Source organism: Coregonus clupeaformis, chromosome 33 (genome assembly GCF_020615455.1).
Source record: "Coregonus clupeaformis isolate EN_2021a chromosome 33, ASM2061545v1, whole genome shotgun sequence".
NCBI classification, from domain to species: domain Eukaryota; kingdom Metazoa; phylum Chordata; class Actinopteri; order Salmoniformes; family Salmonidae; genus Coregonus; species Coregonus clupeaformis.
The window spans coordinates 24,743,407-24,767,193 of NC_059224.1; the positions used below are offsets into that span (position 1 = coordinate 24,743,407).

The 23,787-nt window shown below is 42.4% G+C and overlaps 1 protein-coding gene across 2 annotated transcripts in view; it reads right to left on the minus strand.

The window, feature by feature from the left end:
- LOC121548848 (RAC-alpha serine/threonine-protein kinase-like) overlaps window positions 1-23,787 on the minus strand; it is a 63,067-nt gene that overhangs the window by 18,113 nt on the left and 21,167 nt on the right. For both annotated transcript variants that reach the window (XM_045210230.1, XM_045210229.1), the window contains exon 2: window positions 18,292-18,477. In XM_045210230.1, coding sequence (XP_045066165.1) covers window positions 18,292-18,337 — 46 coding nt within the window. In that variant the 5' untranslated portion in view covers window positions 18,338-18,477. The remainder of the gene's footprint in view (window positions 1-18,291; window positions 18,478-23,787) is intronic.

Below are 23,787 nucleotides of genomic sequence, written 5' to 3' on the forward strand. Positions count from 1 at the left end.
ACAGAGAGATCCTTGATGAAAACCCGCTCCAGAGTGCTCAGGACCTCAGACTGGGGCGAAGGTTCACCTTCCCACAGAACAACGACCCTAAGCACACAGCGCAGGAGCGGCTTTGGGACAAGTCTCTGAATGTCCTTGAGTGGCCCAGCCAGAGTCCGGACTTGAACCCGATCAAACATTTCTGGAGAGACCTGAAAATAGCTGAACAGCGACGCTCCCCAACCAACCTGACAGAGCTTGAGAGGATCTGCAGAGAAGAAATGGGAGAAACTCCCAAATACAGGTGTCCAAGCTTGTAGCGTCATACTCAAGAAGACGAGGCTGTAATCGCTGCCAAAGGTGCTTCAACAAAGTACAGAATAAAGGGTCTGAATACTTATTATAAATTTGCAAAAATGTATAAAAATCAGTTTTTGCTTTGTCATCATGGGGTATATTGTGTGCAGATTGATGGAAAAAACATTTAATCAATTTTCGAATAAGGCTGTAACGTAACAAAACGTGGAAAAAGTCAAGGGGTCTGAATACTTTCCGAATGCACTGTAGGAAGGGTTAAAGTGCCTAGGAAACAGGACAGGTAAGACAGTAGCGTATGTGTGTAAGACGTCAGTATGCACGTGGCGGTTTCAGAGGAAGGCCCAAAAAATGGTCAAAAACTCCAGCCACCCAAGCCATAGTCTGTCCGCTCTGCTACCGCACAGCAAGCTGTACCAGTGCACCAAGTCAGGAACCAACAGGACCCTGAACAGCTTCTACCCCCAAGCGGTAAGACTGCTAAACAAGGCTGCTAAATAGCAAATCAAATGGCTATTCATACTACATGCATTGACCCTTTAACTAACTTTTGCACTGGGTATGCACACACACACACATACCAACATCACACACGCTGCTGCGTCACATACGCTGCTCCTATGATTGTGGACTACAGGAGAAAAAAAAAAGACGACTGAGCACACCTCCATTCTCATCAACGGGGCTGTAGTGGAACAGGTTGAGAGCTTCAAGTTCCTTGGTGTCCACATCAACAACGAACGATCATGGTCCAAACACACCAAGACAGTCGTGAAGAGGGCACGACAAAACCTATTCCCCCTCAGGAGACTGAAAAGATTTGGCATGGGTCCTCAGATCCTCAAAAAGTTATACAGCTGCACCATCGAGAGAGCATCCTGAATGGTAGCATCACCGCCTGGTACGGCAACTGCTCGGCCTCCGACCGCAAGGCACTACAGAGGGTAGTGCGTACGGCCCAGTACATCACTGGGGTCAAGGTTTCTGCCATCCATGACTAATATACTAGGCGGTGTCAGAGGAAGGCCCTAAACATTGTCAAAGACTCAAGCCACCCTAGTCATAGACTGTTCTCTCTGCTACCGCACGGCAAGCGGTACCGGAGCGCCATGTCTAGGTCCAAAAGGCTTCTCAACAGCTTCTACCCCCAAGCCATAAGACTCCTGAACAGCTAATCATGGCTACCCAGACTTTTTGCACTGCCCACCCCACCCCCCTCTTTTACGCTGCTGCTACTCTGTTGACTATTTATGCATAGTCACTTTAACTCTACCCACATGTACATATGACCTCAATTACCTCGACTAGCCGGTGCCCCCGCACATTGACTCTGTACCGGTACCCCCCTGTATATAGCCTCCCTACTGCTATTTTATTTTACTGCCGCTCTTTAGCCATTTGCTTTTATTTTTCTTAATTAACACTTTTTTATTTTTAATTTTTTCTTTAAAAAACGGCATTGTTGGTTAAGGGCTTGTAAGCATTTCACTGTAATGTCTACACCTGTTGTATTCGGCGCATGTGGCAAATAAAATTTGATTTGTCTATTATTCACCCTGTTGCCTAGTCACTTTACCTCTACCTATATGTACATAGCTACCTCAATTAACTTGTACCCCTGCACATCGACTCGGTACTGGTACTCCCTGTATATAGCCATGTTATTTTTACTTGTTATTGTTGTTATTCACTGTGTATTTATTTCTCGTGTCACTATTTCTATTTTATCTTTAACTCTGAATTGTTGGAAAAGGACCCGTAAGTAAGCATTTCGCTGTTTGTCTACACCTGTTGTTTACAAAGCATGTGACAAATAACATTTGATTGTAATGGTATTCACTGAATCAATGGTTTATATTTAGGATAATGTTTTACAGATTTGTCATCTTATTTGATTATTTTGTATATATATTTCACATGTTGAGACCTTTGGACTATAAAGGTTCTGACATTTTTGTCAAATGAGTCACATATAATTGATCTTTAGATCGTTTTTTACAAACTTCACAGACATATGAAGAACCAAGTACATTTTTAGTGAAAAATATTAACTAGAAAGTTCTATCTGCATAAACCCATTTGAACTTGGCGCTAAAAGGTTCTATCTGTAATCCAATCACAAGCCTGAACAAATACAGACGGACCAATGAGCATATCTTTGCCATCTCCCTCCAAGTGCAGTCTAGACTATTCTAGCCAGCAATAATGGCACGCAAGCAAAAAAAAGAACAGTCAGAAATCTTTAAATAAATGTCACATCATTGTTCAGTAATGACAGTAATTTGTCTGATGATCATAATACATTTCTTAATGTATTTGATGTGTTCTGACTCCATCTTGTTAAATAGTGTTATTCTATCATTTATGTATTCAAATAGCTAGTCTTCTTAAAAACAGAACATCTCTAATTCAGAAGTGTCAGATAGAACCTTATGGCTCTGAAATATCAATCTGGGTTCAGCCTTAAGGTTCTATATGCGATTGCACCCCCTAAAAAAGATTTACAAATGTCTCTGGATTTTGATACTCTGCACTTTAGGTACCTTTAAAAAAAAGTTGAGGACCTTAATGGGTTATGAAAGAAGAATTGACTACAAAACAGTTCTGAGATCTGGGACGTGAAAACGTTGATGCTCAATATCTCAGAACTATGCTTTGCAGATAGAACCTTAGTGCCAAGGCCACACAGAGGCCCAGAGATAATTACAGATGCCTATGATTATCTGAAGTACACCCCCCAAAAGGCCAATAGAATAAAGTGTCAGGTTTCCGTTAGGAAAATGTGGTGCCGAACATTTGACCAGCAGCATTTAAAATTTACTGGGCATTTGAGAAATTTACCAGACCCATATGCATTGGGTGTGTAACCTGATTAGGGCATCCACCCACAGTGTTAAGAATGAAAGAAATCACATTTAGATTATGGTAATTCATATGAACAGAACATGCAAGTCCAGGATGCAACGATGTGCGGTCCTTCTTACCGAATTCTGATGCGCACTTTGAAGGATGTTAGAATAACTGTCTACATGTACTTTTACTCAGCCAACAAAACAAGCAACGAACAGCAAAATCACTAGCCTACGTCAATAAAAACTCAGCAAAAAAAGAAACGTCCTTTCACTGTCAACTGCGTTTATTTTCAGCAAACTTAACATGTGTAAATATTTGTATGAACATAACAAGATTCAACAACTGAGACATAAACTGAACAAGTTCCACAGACATGTGACTAACAGAAATTGAATAATGTGTCCCTGAACAACGGTATCTGGTGTGGTCACCAGCTGCATTAAGTACTGCAGTGCATCTTCTCCTCATGGACTGCACCAGATTTGACAGTTCTTGCTGTGAGATGTTACCCCACTCTTCCACCAAGGCACCTGCAAGTTCCCGGACATTTCTGGGGGGAATGGCCCTAGCCCTCACCCTCCGATCCAACAGGTCCCAGACGTGCTCAATGGGATTGAGATCCGGGCTCGTCGCTGGCCATGGCAGAACACTGACATTCCTGTCTTGCAGGAAATCACGCACAGAACGAGCAGTATGGCTGGTGGCATTGTCATGCTGGAGGGTCATGTCAGGATGAGCCTGCAGGAAGGGTACCACATGAGGGAGGAGGATGTCTTCCCTGTAACACACAGCGTTGAGATTGCCTGCAATGACAACAAGCTCAGTTCGATGATGCTGTGACACACCGCCCCAGACCATGATGGACCCTCCACTTCCAAATCGATCCCACTCCAGAGTACAGGCCTCGGAGTAATGCTCATTCCTTCGACGATAAACGCAAATCCAACCATCACCCCTGGTGAGACAAAACCACGACTCGTCAGTGAAGAGCACTTTTTGCCAGTCCTGTCTGGTCCAGCGACGGTGGGTTTGTGCCCATAGGCGACGTTGTTGCCGGTGATGTCTGGTGAGGACCTGCCTTACAACAGGCCTATAAGCCCTCAGTCCAGTGCCTCTCAGCCTATTGTGGACAGTCTGAGCACCGATGGAGGGATTGTGCGTTCCTCGTGTAACTCTGGCAGTTGTTTTTGCCATCCTGTACCTGTCCCGCAGGTATGATGTTCGGATGTACCGATCCTGTGCAGGTGTTACACGTGGTCTGCCACTGCGAGGATGATCAGCTGTCCGTCCCGTCTCCCTGTAGCGCTGTCTTAGGCGTCTCACAGTACAGACATTGCAATTTATTGCCCTGCCCACATCTGCAGTCCTCATGCCTCCTTGCAGCATGCCTAAGGAACGTTCACGCAGATGAGCAGGGACCCTGGGCATCTTTCTTTTGGTGTTTTTCAGAGTCAGTAGAAAGGCCTCTAGTGTCCTAAGTTTTTATAACTGTGACCTTAATTGCCTACCGTCTGTAAGCTGTTAGTGTCTTAACGACCGTTCCACAGGTGCATGTTCATTAATTGTTTATGGTTCATTGAACAAGCACGGGAAACCGTGTTTAACCCCTTTACAATGAAGATCTGTGAAGTTATTTGGATTTTTAAGAATTATCTTTGAAAGACAGGGTCCTGAAAAAGGGACGTTTCTTTTTTTGCTGAGTTTACTATCCCCCCATAGTAGAAAAGTTTACCTATTCTATTGGTCAGCTTGTCGAGAAAGAAATAGCCTGTTCCAAACACACTCTGGGATAGTTGTGAGAGGATGAGTGATGCAACAGATCAGAACATTTATCTTAAAACGCTGACAAACTATTATTTCTTCACATTATAAGCTCAGCAATACAGGGCAGTAGGCTACGCACAAATGTTTGTTCCATAATGCAATCAGCAGGAAAATGCAGTAGTCCAAAGGGCACCGCACATACGAGCGGTTTGATGGGACAGAGATGAAAATATTGAAAGAGGGGAGATCTAATATGCTACCACTCGCATGGGTTGCTAATATGACTAGGATTGTGCCTTTGGCTACTGGACAATGAAAGAAAGTTTATCTAAAATTGCCTCCACGGATATGGTCTGATTTTGGCTAGGCTTCTTTGAAGCAAGGTAAGACATGCCTCATATGTAGTAAAACATTCAGGTTTTAAACAATTAAGCATGTTTTCAAAATGAATACTGCCTTCAGCTCATTGCAAAGAGGTGTGTGGCGTGCTGATGAAGCCTTCCTTCTGTTGCCTATGCATTTGCTATTTGAGATGCTGTTGCAGCAGCTCTCACGCTGTCTGACAGATTCTCCACTCAAAGGCTCTGTATGCAGTACGCGTGTGATAAGATACATAACGAATATACTGTATACACGCCAATTTAATTCAACAAAATTATGCGTGTGCATGCGTGTGGCATGGACATGGGCCGGAAGGTGTTTTTACACAGCTAACAGCTACAGGTGCACAGGATTCTCCTAGGGCAAAGAGTGAGCTAATGAACAAGCTGTTGCCTTATAGACGGGTTAGCTGACAATGTCACAAAAACGATGCGCAGGTTTCAATGGGGCAGAAGTCCGTGGGTTGGGTTTCTGAACAGCTAACAACAATGACAAGAAGCTGCCATATGGGGAATCGTAGGTGGCTCATTTCAGATCGTTGTATTTTGTTCTTGATACTATGTCTTGTTTTGGCTGATGTCACATCGATGCTAATATGGTTACGATTCGCTAGCTAGCTAACCAACAACTGTGCTCATTGTGCAAATGTATTGATGTTTTCAATAAACATTGTAGACTAAATATAGTTTACATGTTGTCAACAACCTAAGCCAACCTAGTCTGCTTTGTCTCAGTCACGCATGTGTCGATTTTTTTGCTAAACAACCAACCTGTCTATAAAGACAACCCATCTCTGTATATTACATGTTGTTGCATGGGGCCCGTCTAGACTCACTTACCAATGCCACTCATCTCAAACCCATATCTTTACAAACACCACCTAGGCCTAGGGTTAAACTTTCGGTAATTTACCAAATTTATCAGAACTTTCTGTAATTTTGGTTATTAACTGGTAATCTATGGCACTCCACGATAACACTAGTCATTTATACTTGAACTTTTATAAAAATATATAGTAATCATTTGTTTAAATCTGTGTCCATCTTGTCCATGAGTTTCTAATGGACAGAACATATGATTCAAGAGAAAAGCCCAATCGAAAAAGCATCTAATCAACAATGGCATTATTTTCAATTAACTCTGCAACTCTTCCAACTATTTACTTTTTCACAACTGCCACCAGTTTGGCACCAAAACATTTACAACAAAGAGATATGGACAGTCATATTTTTATTTTATTTTTATAAATAAAAGTATATTTCATGCTGAAACCCTCATGTTAAACAGCAATGGTATTCACTAAATTGATTGTTTATATTTTAGGATAATGTTTTACAGCTTTGTCATCCTATATTTAATAAAAAAATCTTATTTGATTATTTTACATGTGATAAGGCCACAGAGGGCCGGAGATAATTAGACGCGTGATTATCTGAAGTACCCCAAAAGGCCACTAAAATGTAATGTGATAAAATTACTGTTAGCAGTAATATACTCACCCTACATCGGTCTGAAAATATATTTTAATGTGCATGTGTTTAGTGGGTCTGTGAGCATGTACTGTGAGTACCTGTGCCCACTGGACAGCTAGAGACACTAAAGGACAATGATTTCCATTGACGGAACTGGACAGGTGAACACAAATCAATCCATATGCCTCCACCCCAATGTCAGATCAGTGCATTCGAGGTAAAGGCGAAGAAGACACAGTATACAATTGAGATTAACACTAATAATGAATAAATCATTGATAGCTACCCAAGCAGGCAGGAAGTCAGTGGCTAAGCCCAGTGGTGCAGTTACAGGGAAGATAAAAGATGCCAGTGCAGTCTGGGTTAAGAGGAGGATGTGGTTTCAAAAAAGGAACTGTGTGGCTTATAATAAGAATCCACTTCGTCCTCCCGCCCGTCTGGTTGTCTTAGGCAGTCTCTTCTAAAAGAGGAGTCGAACACATGTAAACTATTGCGGTGTATGCATGTAGATAGCTAGAAAATAAGCAACTTAAACTAAACAAGCACCTTTATTGGCGAAGCAATCAATCTATGTATGCATATTGTGTGCTTACACTTTGTTAATATCACTCTGAAAAGAGTATTACATGTAAGTTGATTGTGAGCAGAATGAATGAGGGTAGACCCGCACACAGCAGTCAGATGTCAGACCCGTCGCTGGCCTTTTCCATTCAAACACAAGCACAGGCAACAGTGCTCCAGTAGTCTTCTAGTCAGTGGTCCCATTTGCAAGCATCTATGAGCCTTATGCTAGGCCTTGTTAACACAAGGCGGTACAGTAAGTGCTGTTTGTGTACGTTTGATAACTCAGCACACATTTCTCATGCACATGTAAGTGTTGAGAGGAGCCATCACCACAAGTATGTCTCAGCCTTGCAGCCACTCCTCAAGATGCCTCAACTCACCCCATAGTGAGTTCAACCACACTGGGTCTGAGGAGGTTTTTGGGTGAGGATGGCCTGGCTGACACAACCATGGCCACCCCCAACCTCCTCCATCCATCTCACCAAACTGTAACTGCCAATCTCCACAGACAGATCCTGGTGTACCCATCTCTGCAACGTTCGCGACTGGAATGCTTTGATCAGGCAAGAGCGGCACACCATCGCAAGCCACACAGCCGCAGGGTAAAGGGTGTGGTCTGCTGCCTGCAACATGGGTGTGGCTACTTCGACTAGCCGCGAGGCTAGCCTCGCCATTTCAGGGACAAACCAGCGGCCAGGATAACTAAACAGAATTTAGGCTAAAGCTGGGATTTAAGAATACGTCTTTCCAGTGGTGATTTTCGAGTCACATCCAAACCATCTTGTTCTCCTACATCTTGTTTGACTCAGTTGATTGGAACCGGAGGACTCCTAGCCATGTTGAGAGATTCCCTTTTTATTTGCCAAAGGCGGATGCGTTCCAGGGAATCCAGATGTTTTTCCTCAGAGCAGGCTTTTCCAGTGGGTGACTAACTCCTTGGCTCAGGCCCCTGCCATGTTTCAACGTGAAAATAATCACAGGGAGGTTGTCCGAGCATCCATCCGTGGCTTTGATTATCCATGGAATAGTGGGAAAGTCCACGCTCTGTCTGCAGTGACGGAACCAATCCCATAAGAGAACACCTTTGAATGCCATCCAGTAAATCTTGTGTACTTGACTCACCTCACACTAAAATATAGCCCTATTTGACGGAAGCAAGACACCTGACATAAATAGGGTCATTCAAGCAAAATGTATACACCTAATTTCCAGTACATACAAATCAGTTCAGCATGTCAACCATACAGACGAGACATGACTGTTGGCATGCTTGGCCTGTTTAAATTAGGTGGCTGGCATACAGTGCTTTAACGAGCATGACCCTCCTCAGTGTTCCCCTATATTAATTTAGCAGCGCCAGGCTGCCGCTGCTAAATCGTAGGCACCACTCCCAAAGAATATTAATTTTTAAGAAAATGATATTCAAGAGATGGTAAAAGGTTTTCAGTGTTAACTTAAACGACTAAAACCAGATATGAAGTACATAGAAAAGATAATAGCTATCTAATTATAAGATCATCTTTGAGAACTAACAAACACCAAAATAAAAAGTACCAAGTCAGGGAGAATCTAAAATTCCAAGAAAGTCATGGCATTGATTTTTTGAGTCACTCAGATAGCATAAGAACACTGCATAAGCCATGGCAAAATGTGTAGCATTGCAGGAAACTACACCTAACAAAAATATGAAACGCAACACGTAAAGTGTTGGTCCCATGTTACATGAGCTGAAATAAAAGATCCCAGAAACATATAAAGCTTATTTCTCTCAAATATGGTGATTTTATTTATTTTTTTACATCCCTGCTGGTGAGCATTTCTACTTTGCCAAGACATGACACACCTGTCAGGTAGATGGATTATCAAGAAGCTGATTAAACAGAATGATCATTACACAGGTGCACCTTGTGCTGGGGACAATAAAAGAGCACTATAAAATGTGCCGTTTTGTCACAAAACACAATGCCACAGATGTCTCAAGTTGAGGGAGCGTGCATTTGGCATGCTGACTGCAGAAATGTCCACCAGCGCTGTTGCCAGAGAATTGAATGTTTATTTCTCTACCATAAGCCGCCGTTTTAGAGAATGTGGCAGTACGTCTAAGCGGCCTCGCAAACGCTGACCACGTGTATGGCACCGTGTGGGCGAGCGGTTTGCTGATGTCAACGTTGTGAACAGAGTACCCCATGGTGGCGGTGGGGTTATGGTATGGGCAGGCATAAGCTACAGACAACGAACACAATTGCATTTTATCAATGGCAATTTGAATGCACAGAGATAGTGCCATTCATCCACCGCCATCACCTCATGTTTCAGCATGATAATGCACAGCCCCATGTCGCAAGGATCTGTACACAATTCCTGGAAGCTGAAAATGTCCCAGTTCTTCCATGGCCTGAATACTCAGACATGTCACCCATTGAGCATGTTTGGGATGCTCTGGATCAACGTGTACGACAGCGTGTTCCAGTTCCCGCTAATATCTAGCAACTTCGCACAGCCATTTAAGAGGAGTGGGACAACATTCCACAATCAACAGCCTGATCAGCTCTATGTGATGGAAATGTCGTGCTGCATGAGGCAAATGGTGGTCACACCAGATACTGACTGGTTTTCCGATCCTCGCCAAAGGGCTGTGGGGTTCATGAAATTGTGTCAGCTGGTGATAGTCAAGCAAATAACTGCCGGTCTCACGGTAATTGACCGGTAATTAGCATAAACACGTTTAGCATCTTCTGGCTTCCACGCATAGCCTACAAGCTACTGACGCAGACCTTTGGAACATCTACATTTTAAAAAGTCCAATAAATACATTTAATATAGCCTACACCATCACAATAAATCCATTATTTATTTTAGACATGTCTAAAGTAACATGATATAAAGAAAATGTAGTCTATTTCAGAAGAACAGAATAGCATACTCTGAGTTGTCCTTATGTTAGGCCATGATATAGCTATGCCATATGGCTGTGGGCTACACTCGTTCATTTAGCAGACAAGATTTGCTTAGAATTCCGTGACATTTTTAAAATAATTTTATAGTATGAAGAATACAATAGAACAGAGCTTAATAAAATAGAAAGGATATTTTTTCCAAACGATTTCAAAAGAAGTGCGCATGTGGCTATTCTGTGTTGAGCGGTTAACAAATAAACTAGTCCTATATACTTCATTTAGAGTTATTTATGCAACTTTAGTTGTGATACAAACGTTGGGCTATATGTTTTGATTTTTAATACATTCTAAGGCTGCATGATGGGACTGAAAATGGGATTTGAAAAAATGATGGAATTTGAAAAAAGTCGCAAGCTGCACACACTTCATCAGTCTCTCATTCACATTTTGACAAGCACTTGATAATCTTCTCACCATGCCTCAAATTTCCCGGCAGCAACCCCCTTGCGTGGCCGTAATGCCCCCTAAAAAAATTAAGTGGCTGTTGTGCCCTTTGGCTGCCGTGCTCTGAAGCACCTCTCACTCACATGGCTCTCTCAGATGTAGCCAATGCCCGTCACGTGATCGGGTCCTTTTCACAGGCATTTCAGCTAAGAAGTAGGCTACAAGTGAATGAAGACCGACACATTGGGGACGCAACTATGCACGTTCCGCTTATCGAATTCCGAGGCGCATATTGAAGATGTTAGAATTGTCCACATTTAGCCTACTTTTCATCATCCAACAAGTTGAGTAAGCTTAACGAACAGCAAAAGCACTAGCCAATCTACTATCCCCCATTGTACAAAAGTTAACCTATTCTATTGGTCAACTTGTCCTTCTGTGCAATAAATAAATATTCCAAAACATACTCTGGGACAGTTGTGGGATGCGATAGAGTCCAAATTAATACAACCACAAAAAAACTTTTAAAAGCAATGAGGCTTAAAATGTTGATAAACTATTAGGCTATTTTTTCACATTATAAGCGCAGCAACACGCACATGGCAGTAGGCTATGAGCGCGAATGTTCCAAAATGCAATCAATTAGCGTGAAAAAAGCTGTTCTCGAAAGTGACAGCAAATGCGATTATGCATGTAATGTTTTATTATAAAGGTGCATTTTTATGGTGAAAATTATCTTCCCCAAACTTGAAACTCAAGCGCAGCCTATGTACAGTGGGGAGAACAAGTATATATTATTTTTTTTTTGGGGGGGGGGATCAGCTTAATATTGCAGATAGATTGTATCTTCTATCAATGTAATTGTCTGCATCACTTCCAATCCCCCATGTTTTTTTATATATACTCCCCTTTATTACTTTTCAACCCCGCCATCCTTTCCCTACTTGGAGTTAATTAGTGAACAACAATGTCCAGGCCTCTACTTCCGGTCTATACTTACTATCTACACCTTATGGACACAGTTAATTTTACAATAATTCTATTTTATATATATATATATATTTTGCTCCTGAACTACTTCTACTCTCAACCTCTCCGATCATTTTCATGATGTCCATCCGGTTTGCTTCTATATGCCATATCTTTCTAACTGTGCTCTTTCCCAAAAGCTCCCAACATACAACCTATATACTTATTATGGACACAGTATGCTTACATTATTAGCCATCTTTGTTATTATTTGTTGTTATTTGTTATTAGTCCCATCCTTCAACTCTATTCAATACCTCCCATCTATCTCTTAACACCATCCATTTAGGATTTCTATTTGCCATATATATTTCAACCGTACTGTGATGTTGATGAGAACAAGTATTTGATACACTGCCGATTTTGCAGGTTTTCCTACTTACAAAGCATGTAGAGGTCTGTAATTTTTATCATAGGTACACTTCAACTGTGAGAGATGGAATCTAAAAAAAATCCAGAAAATCACATTGTATGATTTTTAAGTAATTAATTTGCATTTTATTGCATGACATAAGCATTTGATACATCAGAAAAGCAGAACTTAATATTTGGTACAGAAACCTTTGTTTGCAATTACAGAGATCATACGTTTCCTGTAGGTCTTGACCAGGTTTGCACACACTGCAGCAGGGATTTTGGCCCACTCCTCCATACAGACCTTCTCCAGATCCTTCAGGTTTCGGGGCTGTCGCTGGGCAATACGGACTTTCAGCTCCCTCCAAAGATTTTCTATTGGGTTCAGGTCTGGAGACTGGCTAGCAGAGGTGTGGACTCGAGTCATGTGACTTGGACTCGAGTCAGACTCGAGTCATGAATTTGATGACTTCAGACTCGACTCGACAAAATGTACAAAGACTTGCAACTCGACTTGGACTTTAACATCAATGACTCGTGACTTGACTTGGACTTGCGCCTTATGACTCGAGAAGACTTGCTACGAGGACTTGTAATGACTTGCAAAGGCTTGCTAAGAGGACTTGAAATGACTCGAAACTAAAATGTAGGACTTTGGACTCGACTTGAGACTTGATGGCTTTGACTTTTGACTCGACTTGGGACTTGCCTCATCTTTGACTCGACTTGACTCGGGACTCGAGGGCAAAGACTTGAGACTTACTTGTGACTTGCATAACAATGACTTTGTCCCACCTCTGCTGGCTAGGCCACTCCAGGACCTTGAGACGCTTCTTACGGAGCCACTCCTTAGTTGCCCTGGCTGTGTGTTTCGGGTCGTTGTCATGCTGGAAGACCCAGCCACGACCCATCTGCAATGCTCTTACTGAGGGAAGGAGGTTGTTGGCCAAGATCTCGCGATACATGGCCCCATCCATCCTCCCCTCAATACGGTGCAGTCGTCCTGTCCCCTTTGCAGAAAAGCATCCCCAAAGAATGATGTTTCCACCTCCATGCTTCACGGTTGGGATGGTGTTCTTGGGGTTGTACTCATCCTTCTTCCTCCAAACACGGCTAGTGGAGTTTAGACCAAAAAGCTCTATTTTTGTCTCATCAGACCACATGACCTTCTCCCATTCCTCCTCTGGATCATCCAGATGGTCATTGGCAAACTTCAGACGGGCCTGGACATGCGCTGGCTTGAGCAGGGGGACCTTGCGTGCGCTGCAGGATTTTAATCCATGACGGCGTAGTGTGTTACTAATGGTTTTCTTTGAGACTGTGGTCCCAGCTCTCTTCAGGTCATTGACCAGGTCCTGCCGTGTAGTTCTGGGCTGATCCCTCACCGTCCTCATGATCATTGATGCCCCACGAGGTGAGATCTTGCATGGAGCCCCAGACCGAGGATGATTGACCGTCATCTTGAACTTCTTCCATTTTCTAATAATTGCGCCAACAGTTGTTGCCTTCTTACCAAGCTGCTTGCCTATTGTCCTGTTGCCCATCCCAGCCTTGTGCAGGTCTACAATTTTATCCCTGATGTCCTTACACAGCTCTCTGGTCTTGGCCATTGTGGAGAGGTTGGAGTCTGTTTGATTGAGTGTGTGGACAGGTGTCTTTTATACAGGTAACGAGTTCAAACAGGTGCAGTTAATACAGGTAATGAGTGGAGAACAGGAGGGCTTCTTAAAGAAAAACTAACAGGTCTGTGAGAGCCGGAATTCTTACTGGTTGGTAGGTGATCAAATACTTATGTTATGCAATAAAATGCAAATTAATTACTTAAATCATAATGTGATTTTCTGGATTTTTGTTTTAGATGCCGTCTCTCACAGTTGAAGTGTACCTATGATAAAAATTACAGACCTCTACATGCTTTGTAAGTAGAAAAACCTGCAAAATCGGCAGTGTATCAAATACTTGTTCTCCCCACTGTATGTGTTTTAATCAAATCAACTATATGTACTGAGCTTGTCTGATGCTTTAAGCAAACTGATAAAATAATTTAGACAAATGACTAGAGGGAGTCCGACCGCAATTGATTTGATTGTGCTGGGCCTGGCTGACTTGCTACGCTGTGTAAAATAAAAATAAAATCCCTCATTTGTTTAGAAAAACATTCCCTATTCCCTCAACATTTTAGTCATTTAGCAGACGCTCTTATTCAGAGCAACTTACAGTTAGTGAGTGCATACATTTTCATACTGGCCCCCCCATGGGATACGAACCCACAACCCTGGCGTTGCAAGCGCCATGCTCTACCAACTGAGCTACAGGGGCCTCAACCCTTGCTCTCTTTATGTGACACATGTATGCATCGCATGCATGTGACCAATAGGGCCTGACCTATAGCATATTATAATCACATCAATAAATTGGTAATAAACTCTGAACAGCGTAACACTTGACAGCAAAATGGATGCAGAGGACGTGACAAATAAACTCGAAATGGGGGAATGTTTATTGGTTGCTCAGGAGGTAAAGGGGTAGTCAGATGTGTGGAATGAATTTGACTAGTTGTGGAAAATACTGGAGATCAAGAAAAAGGTAAGGAGCAAGCGCTGCGTGCATATTATGTGTGCCGAACGTGTGCAGTTAGATTACAATATACGTTTTCTGACCATTTGGAACAAAGTAAACACTAAATAAATTATAAGCGTACCAGAGTCTGTTGTAAAGCCTTTATTACAGCAAAGAATAAAAAACTGTCACATAGCACTACTGGGTGATCTGAAAAGTCATAGTCAATTGATCAATAATATTATAATACTTTTAGCAAAAATGTTTATTTTCAATTTACAATCTGTAGAAACAATGAGAATAGAAGGGTTCAGAACTTTTGTGAAACATCACAGTACAGTTGAAAAATATATGGCAAATATAAATCCAATATGGATGGTGTTAAGAGTTAGATGGGAGGTGTTGAATGGAGCTGAAGGATGGACTAATAACTACTAACAGGATAACTAATGTAAAGCATACTGTGTCCATGATAAGTATATAGGTTATAGGTTGAGAGCTTTTGTGAAACTGCACAGTTAGAAAGATATGGCATATCGGATGGACATCATGAAAATGATCAGAGAGGTTGAGGAAGTTCAGGAGTAAAAACAAACAAAATAAAATTCTTGTAAAATGGACTGTGTCCATAAAATGTATATAGTATGTATAAGCTGGAAGTAGAGGCCTAAGTGTTGTTGTTCACTAGTTTACACCAATTAGGGGAGGGGTGGTGGGGTTGGAAAGTAATAAAGGGAATTATATTTTTTTAAAGGATAGATAGAGATAGATATTTGCAGGGGGAAAAAACATGGGGGATTGGAAGTGATGCAGACAATTACATTGATGGAAGTTACAATCTATCTGCAATATTAAAGCTGATCTACCCCTTTAAAAAAATATATATTTTTTTTAACTGTCACATTAATTTGTGAAGCAAATTAGAGAAATGGAATGGTTTCGGCCTATTTATTGTTTACGCACATTATTCAATGTTATTTTAAAATCAAAAATGCTTGATTGCATTTCAAATCATGAATGACTCCTATGCTGTGTGATGACATGAACGAATAAATGATTGATTGAAAAAGTAGCCTATATAAGAATTTAAATGATAGGCCGAAGTTACAGTATTAAGACTAAACAGGATGCGCTCTTAGGCCTACAGCTCGATGGTCGTTATACAAGGCTGCTATACTAAGCCTACTAATGATAATGGCATTACTCATTATTATAATGATGGTCATAATAATAACAATAAGAAGGAGATCAGGGAAAAATGAGCGTTATTATAATAAATATAATCTGACAATTTGGAACTGTGTAAACACTAAATAAATGATAAATAATACCAGAGAGGCTGGTCTAACGAGGAAAAAGTGAAAAGCCTTTATTACAGCATATCAAAGATTAAAAACAGCAGAATTTGAGTAATTGTTTATCCAACATGTTGTGGTTACCTGAGGCTTGGTGCTCACAGAATCAGTAGGCTATTAAACAAACACTCAAACAGAATCTGTCTTATTTCTGTCGATATGATTTATAAAGCCAGGCACATTTAAACGAACAGTTAGGCTATTGATTATAGACCTAATTAAGTTGGGGTTTCCGCTCTCTCCTCACCTTTCTTCGACAATTAAGGCAAGGGCTGTTCTCTCGTCTCCTAACTGTGCTGCTGCCTCCGCCGCATTGTTCTCAACACCAATATGCTGGTTAACTTTGCTATTATGCACATAGCAACATGGTCTAGGAAAAGGCGCCAATTCAACAGCGCACTGATGTGTTTCAGATCCGCAGACAGCGACCACTATCCAACGTGGAAGAAAGCGCATGTTATAAAATAATATACATTTTTATTTGTGATGCAACATTGTTCTTACCTAATATAACCACATAAAATTTCAGTAGCAAATGTCTTCGACTGATGGACTGTGCCATCCCCATGGATCAGTCCACTCAGACAGGCACGAATCAGACAGGTGTCTTGTACACCATTATTATTATTATAATACAATTTTTGCTACTGCTCGACTAAAATAAATATTGGCCGACCAACAGCCTATCGACCAAACAATCCACCAGTCGACTAAATGGGGTCAGCCCTAATATAATTGCAAGTAATTAGCTTTAAAACAGCTACATTTAGTCTCTGCGGCCAAGAGGAGGACCTCTAAACTTTTGGATGGTTGCCGCGCTATTGGGCACACCCACTACCACGCCCTTTACGGTAACTTTGCCACCACTACTGAAAAAAATCCTAGGGGAAACACTGCTGCTAACCAAAATGTGTTGTATGATGTTTGAGAGAGTGACAGGTGGGCAAAATCCACCCTGAGCAGAAAGTGCCTGACAGAACCACTCTGCAGCCTTCATAGTTTCCCATGGGTGATGTCACCATGGTCATGTCGAGAGAGAAAAAAACATCACTCCCCAAATCCCTTGTGGACAAAACAGGCTCGCCGCCACACTAAGCGGCACAAATCCAGCGACGGCTGCCTTCCTTTTGATCAGGGCCCTGAGCCATTCCGGGTGGTGTCTGTCTGCATAGCTGAACTGGGATGACCCCCAAACTCCTAGCCACGGCGCTACACTGTCCGACTGGCCAAGGCTGGAGGGAGGGAGGGGGGAGGACTCTCTAGTAAAAACCCAATGGCCTTGCAAACTCCGACCGTCCAGCTTCGACAGTTTTTGTAGTAGGAGTTTTGCCGCTGCAGTCCTCAGCCACACTCTAATCCCTGCTCCATTGCTCCCCCTGGCTTTTCCAGAAAGTTGGCCTCGGTGGTTGAGCTGGGTGTTGTATACAACTCAATATAAAAATTCGCTATAAAATACATTGGAGAGTCTGTAAAATATATTCTATACAGTATAGGCTATCATAGAATATTTCATTTGTGAAAAACATAGTTTGTCATTGTTTCAATCTGGTCCTCCCCGTGGCTACAGCTGTGTCGAGGACGGCGTACGCTGGCGACAGTTAGTTCATTCAGTGGGGGGTGTCATTCTCTTTGTTTATAGAACACGGAAAAGGTCAAAGGTGAAGCAGGTGTGAGTGGAAAACAAACACGCCGATTCCAGACAGGTCCGGAAAACATGCACATGGAATGGCCTGGGTCACAGCAGAGACCCAGAGTTCAATCTAAACACAGACTAATCCAAAACAAGAGAAAGGTTGAAAAACAACGCTTTAAAGTTAAATGATTGCCTATTTCTGTGGGAAAAAATGCAGAAATGTTTTACCCATAACAACATTTCTCATCATCAGCTTCAACAAATGTCCTGATATAACCTCTACGTGTGTGTGTACACTAACAGTTATGAGGATGTATTCACAGGCCTTAGGTGTCGGGAAACACATTTTTATGGACCATGAACATTCATAGAGGCCATAAACATACTTTAGAACAGTAAACTTTCTTATAAAACGTAAACATTCTTGGGGACCGTAAACATTGCATCACTTGCATTGTAGACCTGGTTATCTGTGAATGGAGCTGAAACAGGAAGCATTCTCAGAAATGTGTGATACTGGGGCGACCTTATCTGCCCTTTTATCTCAAAAGACAACAGGTTGGCTAATTGAAAAGCATGCAAACATAACCAGAAAAAGCAACTACAAAATCTACACTTATTTCATAGCAGGACAGAGGGTATTCCAAAGCCTTAGGTAAGAGGGTGGTGGAGATGGAGGGAAGAAGTATTACCTCGTTTGTGAAGCCATCCCTCCTTCACAATGACTACGTCACCCATGGTGGCCTGCGGAGGAATGGGGGGAAGGGGGGGGGTCTGTCCGCTGAGGGGGTCCCACAGAAGGAGGCGTCACTCTGGTCCCCTTCACTCAAATCAGGAGCGGTATAGTGCTGGGGCAGGTTTCAGCCAGCACCGTTTACCTATTGGTGGTTAAAAGAAACCTAGTTAAAATCCAGCAAATTATACATTCTTCAGTACAGCAAATATTAACACAACAAAGGCAGTGTGAGAGCAACATTTAGAGACCAAGAAACAAGAACTACAAATGACAATCAGTTCTTACTCCACAAAAACACCTCAAGTTGCTTACTATACAAATACAAAGCAATTACAAAATCACTATGTATTACTAGAGTAATTACAGTTTTACTACACATGAATAAGGGCAAATTAAATGTAAAATGTTCCTATTTCTGTCTGAACGTCCTGTAGCACCCTCCTGAACAAGCCTTTGGTATTTGTTGGTAGAAGACCAGGCCCTTACTGTAACTGAAAGCACAGGGACACAGAACTATGCAGACCCTTTAGCAGCTGTCAAATCATTCTACCTTGTTATGGCTACCCCCACTTATCCCTCCATATCTATCAACAGTGGAAATATTGCTTCATAACCATCCCCAGGATATATATTTTGTGCAATGCCACATATAATGTATTACGTAATGGAATTATAATCAAGATGGTTCCCAGGTTAGGTTAGGTCAGGTAATTAACCTGATAGCCCCAAGTGTATGAGTAAATTTCAGCATTATATTGGTAGGCCTAATAATGATACAATCGTACCATAACTACACTATGATCATAATACCATGGTTCACAACATAAAATAAAAAGTGAACCATCAGTGAGCATTGTGGAGCTCTATTCAAATCAAATCACATTTTATTGGTCACATACACATGTTTAGCAGATGTTATAGCGGGTGTAGCGAAACGCTTGCGCTTCTAGCTCCGACAGCGCAGTAATATCTAACAAGTAATATCTAACAATTTCACAACATCTACCCAATACAAACAAATCTAAGTAAGGAATTAATTGAGAATATATACATACATGGACGAGCGATGTCAGAGCTGCATGGACTAAGATACCGTAGACTTGTATAGAATGCAGTATATACACATATGAGATGAGTAATGCAAGATATGTAAACACTATTAAAGCGGCTAGTGTTCCATTTCTTAAAGTGGCCAGTGATTTCTAGTCCATGTCTATATGCAGCAGCCTCTAATGTGCTCGTGATGACTGTTTAACAGTCTGATGGCCTTGAGATAAAAGCTGTTTTTCAGTCTCTCTGTCCCAGCTTTGATGCACCTGTACTGACCTCACCTTCTGGATGATAGCGGGGTGAACAGGCAGTGGCTCGGGTGGTTGATGTCCTTGATGATCTTTTTGGCCTTCCTGTGACATTGGGTGCTGTAGATGTCCTGGAGGGCGGGTAGTTTGCCCCCGGTAATGTGTTGTGCAGACTGCACAATCTGTAAAAGTTTGTGAGGGTTTTAGGTGCCAAGCCTAATTTCTTTAGCCTCCTTAGGTTGAAGAGCCTCTGTTGCGGCTTTTTCACCACACTGTCTGTGTAGGTGGTCCATTTCAGTTTGTCAGTGAAGCGTACGCCAATGAACTTGAAGCTTTCCACATTCTACACTGCGGTCCCGTCGATGTGGATAGGGGGGTGCACCCTCTGCTGTTTCCTGAAGTCCACGATCATCTCCCTTGTTTTGTTGACGTTGACTGAGATGTTATTTTCCTGGCACCACATTCCCAGAGCCTCACCTCCTCCATGTAGGCGGTCTCGTCATTGTTGGTAATCAAGCCTACTACTGTTGTCGTCTGCAAACTTCATGATTGAGTTGGAGGCGTGCTTGGCCACGCAGCCATGGGTGAACAGGGAGTACAGGAGTGGGCTGAGCACGCACCCTTGTGGGGGGGCCAAGTGTTGAGGATCAGTGAAGTGGAGGTGTTGTTTCCTACCTTCACCAACTGGGGGCGGCCCGTCAGGAAGTCCAGGACCCAGTTGCACAGGGCGGGGTTCAGACCCAGGGCCTCGAGCTTAATGATGAGCTTGGAGGGTACTATGGTGTTGAATGCTGAGCTATAGTCAATGAACAGCATTCTTACATAGGTATTCCTCTTGTCCAGATGGGATAGGGCAGTGTGCAGTGGGATGGCGATTGCATCGTCTGTGGATCTATTGGGGCGGTAAGCAAATTAAAGTGGTTCTAGGGTGGCAGGTAAGGTAGAGGTGATATGATCCTTGACTAGTCTCTCAAAGCACTTCATGATGACAGAGGTGAGTGCTACGGGGCGATAGTCGTTTGGTTCAGTTAACTTTGCTTTCTTGGGTACAGGAACAATGGTGGCCATCTTGAAGCATGTGGGGACAGCAGAGAGTGAATATGTCCGTAAACACACCAGCCTGCTGGTCTGCGCATGCTCTGAGGACACGGCTAGGGATGCTAATGCTATGCTTTCAGTTACAGTAAGGGCCTGGTCTTTTACTAATCCTCTGTTTCTGGAAATCCTGGCCCTGACTGCAACCCAAAGATATTAATATAAATGGCACCACTGTTTATCAGGATGAAATGACTAGGCATGAAAAGAGCTTATGAATGCACTGACAGATGATCTGCATTATAGAGCGGTTGTAATGCTGGTTCACATTCTGATACTGTAGGTCTTCAACAACAGACAGCAGGTGCTGTCTAGCACAGCCATACGCCAAGTGTTTATACTGCTACTGTCAATCTTTGTATGGAATTGGGTGCATTCTAGTGATGGGGGGATTAGGGGTAATCGATAGTTACATAAAATCGGGAGATTATATTTGACGATATATCATATTGACAATATTGGAATATTATTTTTGAGCTACTTGGCTGTACCTTGTCAACAAAACTCCAGTATTTTTCCTTGATAGCTTGTTTTCCCATCTTTTTAAAACTACAAAATGTAACTTTTGGGGCAACCCGACCAAATTCACATTGAAATGTGAGTTATAGATCTGTCATTCTCATTGACGGGAAATCTAAGAAGCAGTAGATCTGTTCTGTGTGTGCTATTTCTATGCTTCCCGTGCTTAAGTTTTGTTATTTGCGTCTTTTACTTTCGGTTTTGTACACCAGCTTCAAACAGCTGAAAATACATAATTTTGGGTTATGGAAAATATAGTTCACAGCGGTTTAGATGGTACAATGATTCTCTACACTATACGTTTGTTCTGTCACAAACTGAAATTTGGCAAACTAGTCGAATATTAGCAACCAGGAAACGGCAGAGCAATTTCTGCATAGTACATCTTTAAATAGAGAGACAATTTGTTTTCATCATTTGTATTTCCGTGACTGATCAAAACTCATTTTCTCATGGCTCTCTCATCCCCTCTGCAGCTGACATATGGTGAGGAATATGTTTGGAACGTCAAACCACAATACATATGGAATCATGAGAAATGCAATACATATCGTATAGGCACCTAAGTATCGTGATAATATCATATCGTTAGGTCTCTGGCAATTCCCAGCCCTAATACATTCCAGATTTATATTTTCTGCACGTCTTTGCAGATAACATGTTGATGTGGTTCCTGAGACGTTAGAGATGTTTTTGATCTACCTATTAAGTATAATTTCACCTGGAGTAAAAAGAACAGGTGCCGACAGCAAACTTCAGAAGCCCAAAACAAAACACACGAAAGACAGGAGTATGCATGTTTAGAAATGTCAGTTCTGTCAACCTTCGATTATTTGTTTCTGAGCACTTAACTAGCTGCTAGCTACAGATAACGGCCAAAATAAAGGAAACATTTGAGTAAATCAGGGATACAAAGTACTCTACATGACCAAGAGTATGTGGGCACCTGCTGGTCCAACATCTCATTCCAAAATCATGGGATTAATATGGAGTTGGTCCCCCCTTTGCTGCTACAACAGCCTCCACTCTTCTGGGAAGGCTTTCCACTAGATGTTGGAACATTGCTGCGGGGACTTCCTTCCATACAGCAACAAGAGAATTAGTGAAAATCGGGCACGCATGTTGGGTGATTCCAATTCATCCCAAAGGTGTTCGATGGGGTTGAGGTCAGGGCTCTGTGTAGGCCAGTAAAGTTCTTCCACAATGATGTCAACAAAGCATTTCTGTATGGACCTCGCTTTGTGCACAGGGGCATTGTCATGCTGAAACAGGAAAGGGACTTCCCCAAACTGTTGCCACAAAGTTGGAAGCACAGAATTGTCTAGAATGTAATTGTATGCTGTAGCATTAAGATTTCCCTTCACTGGAACTAAGGGGCCTAGCCTGAACCATGAAAAACAGCCCCAGACCATTATTCCTCCTCCACCAAACTTTACAGTTGGCACTATGCAGTCAGGCAGGTAGCGTTCTCCTGGCATCCGCCAAACCCAGATTCGTCTGTCGGACTGCCAGATGGTGAGGAGTGAGTCACCACTCCAGAGTCCAATAGCGGCGAGCTTTACTTACACCACTCCAGCCAACACTTGGCATTGCGCATTGGTGCTCTTAGGCTTGTGTGCGGCTGCTCGGCCATGGAAACCCATTTCATGAAGCTCCCGACAAACAGTTATTGTGCTGACGTTGCTTCCAGAGGCCGTCTGGAACTCGGTAGTGAGTGTTGCAACTGAGGACCGACGGTTTTTACGCGCTATGCGCTTCAGTACTCTGCGGTCCAGTTCTGTGCGCTTGTGTGGCCTACTACTTTGCGGCTGTGCCGTTGTTGCCCCTAGACGTTTCCACTTCACAATAACAGCACCTGCAGTTGACCGGGGCAGCTCTAGCAGGGCAGAAATTTGACGAACTGACTTGTTGGAAAGGTGGCATCCTATGACGGTGCCACGTTGAAAGTCACTGAGCTCTTCAGCAAGGCCATTCTACTGCCAATGTTTGTGCACCTTTCATACACCTGTCAGCAACGGGTGTGGCTGAAATAGCCGAATCCACTAATTTGAAGGGGTGTTCACATACTTTTGTATATTTAGTGTATATTTAAAGCAGGTGCTTCCACACAGGTGTGACCCCTGAATTAATTAAGCAATTAACATTCTTAGGGTCATTTATAAAAATTGCCCAGTTGCCCCATTATTTTGGCTACCATGGCTAAAAGAGATCTCAGTGACTTTGAAAGAGGGGTCTTAAAGGAGCATAGTTGGTTTAAAGGGTGCGTCTCGCAGGTCACCAGATCGCAACCCAATCGAACACTTATGGGAGATTCTGGACCGGCGGCTGAGAATGCGTTTTCCACCACCATCAATAAAACAGCAATTTAATGGAATTTATTGTGGAAGAATGGTGTTGCATCCCTCCAATAGAGTTCAAGACACAGATAATATATGCCAAGGTGCATTAAAACTGTTCTCAAAATCTTAAGACATTTTCATCCTCATGATCGTCGGTATATACAGTGGGGAAAAAAAGTATTTAGTCAGCCACCAATTGTG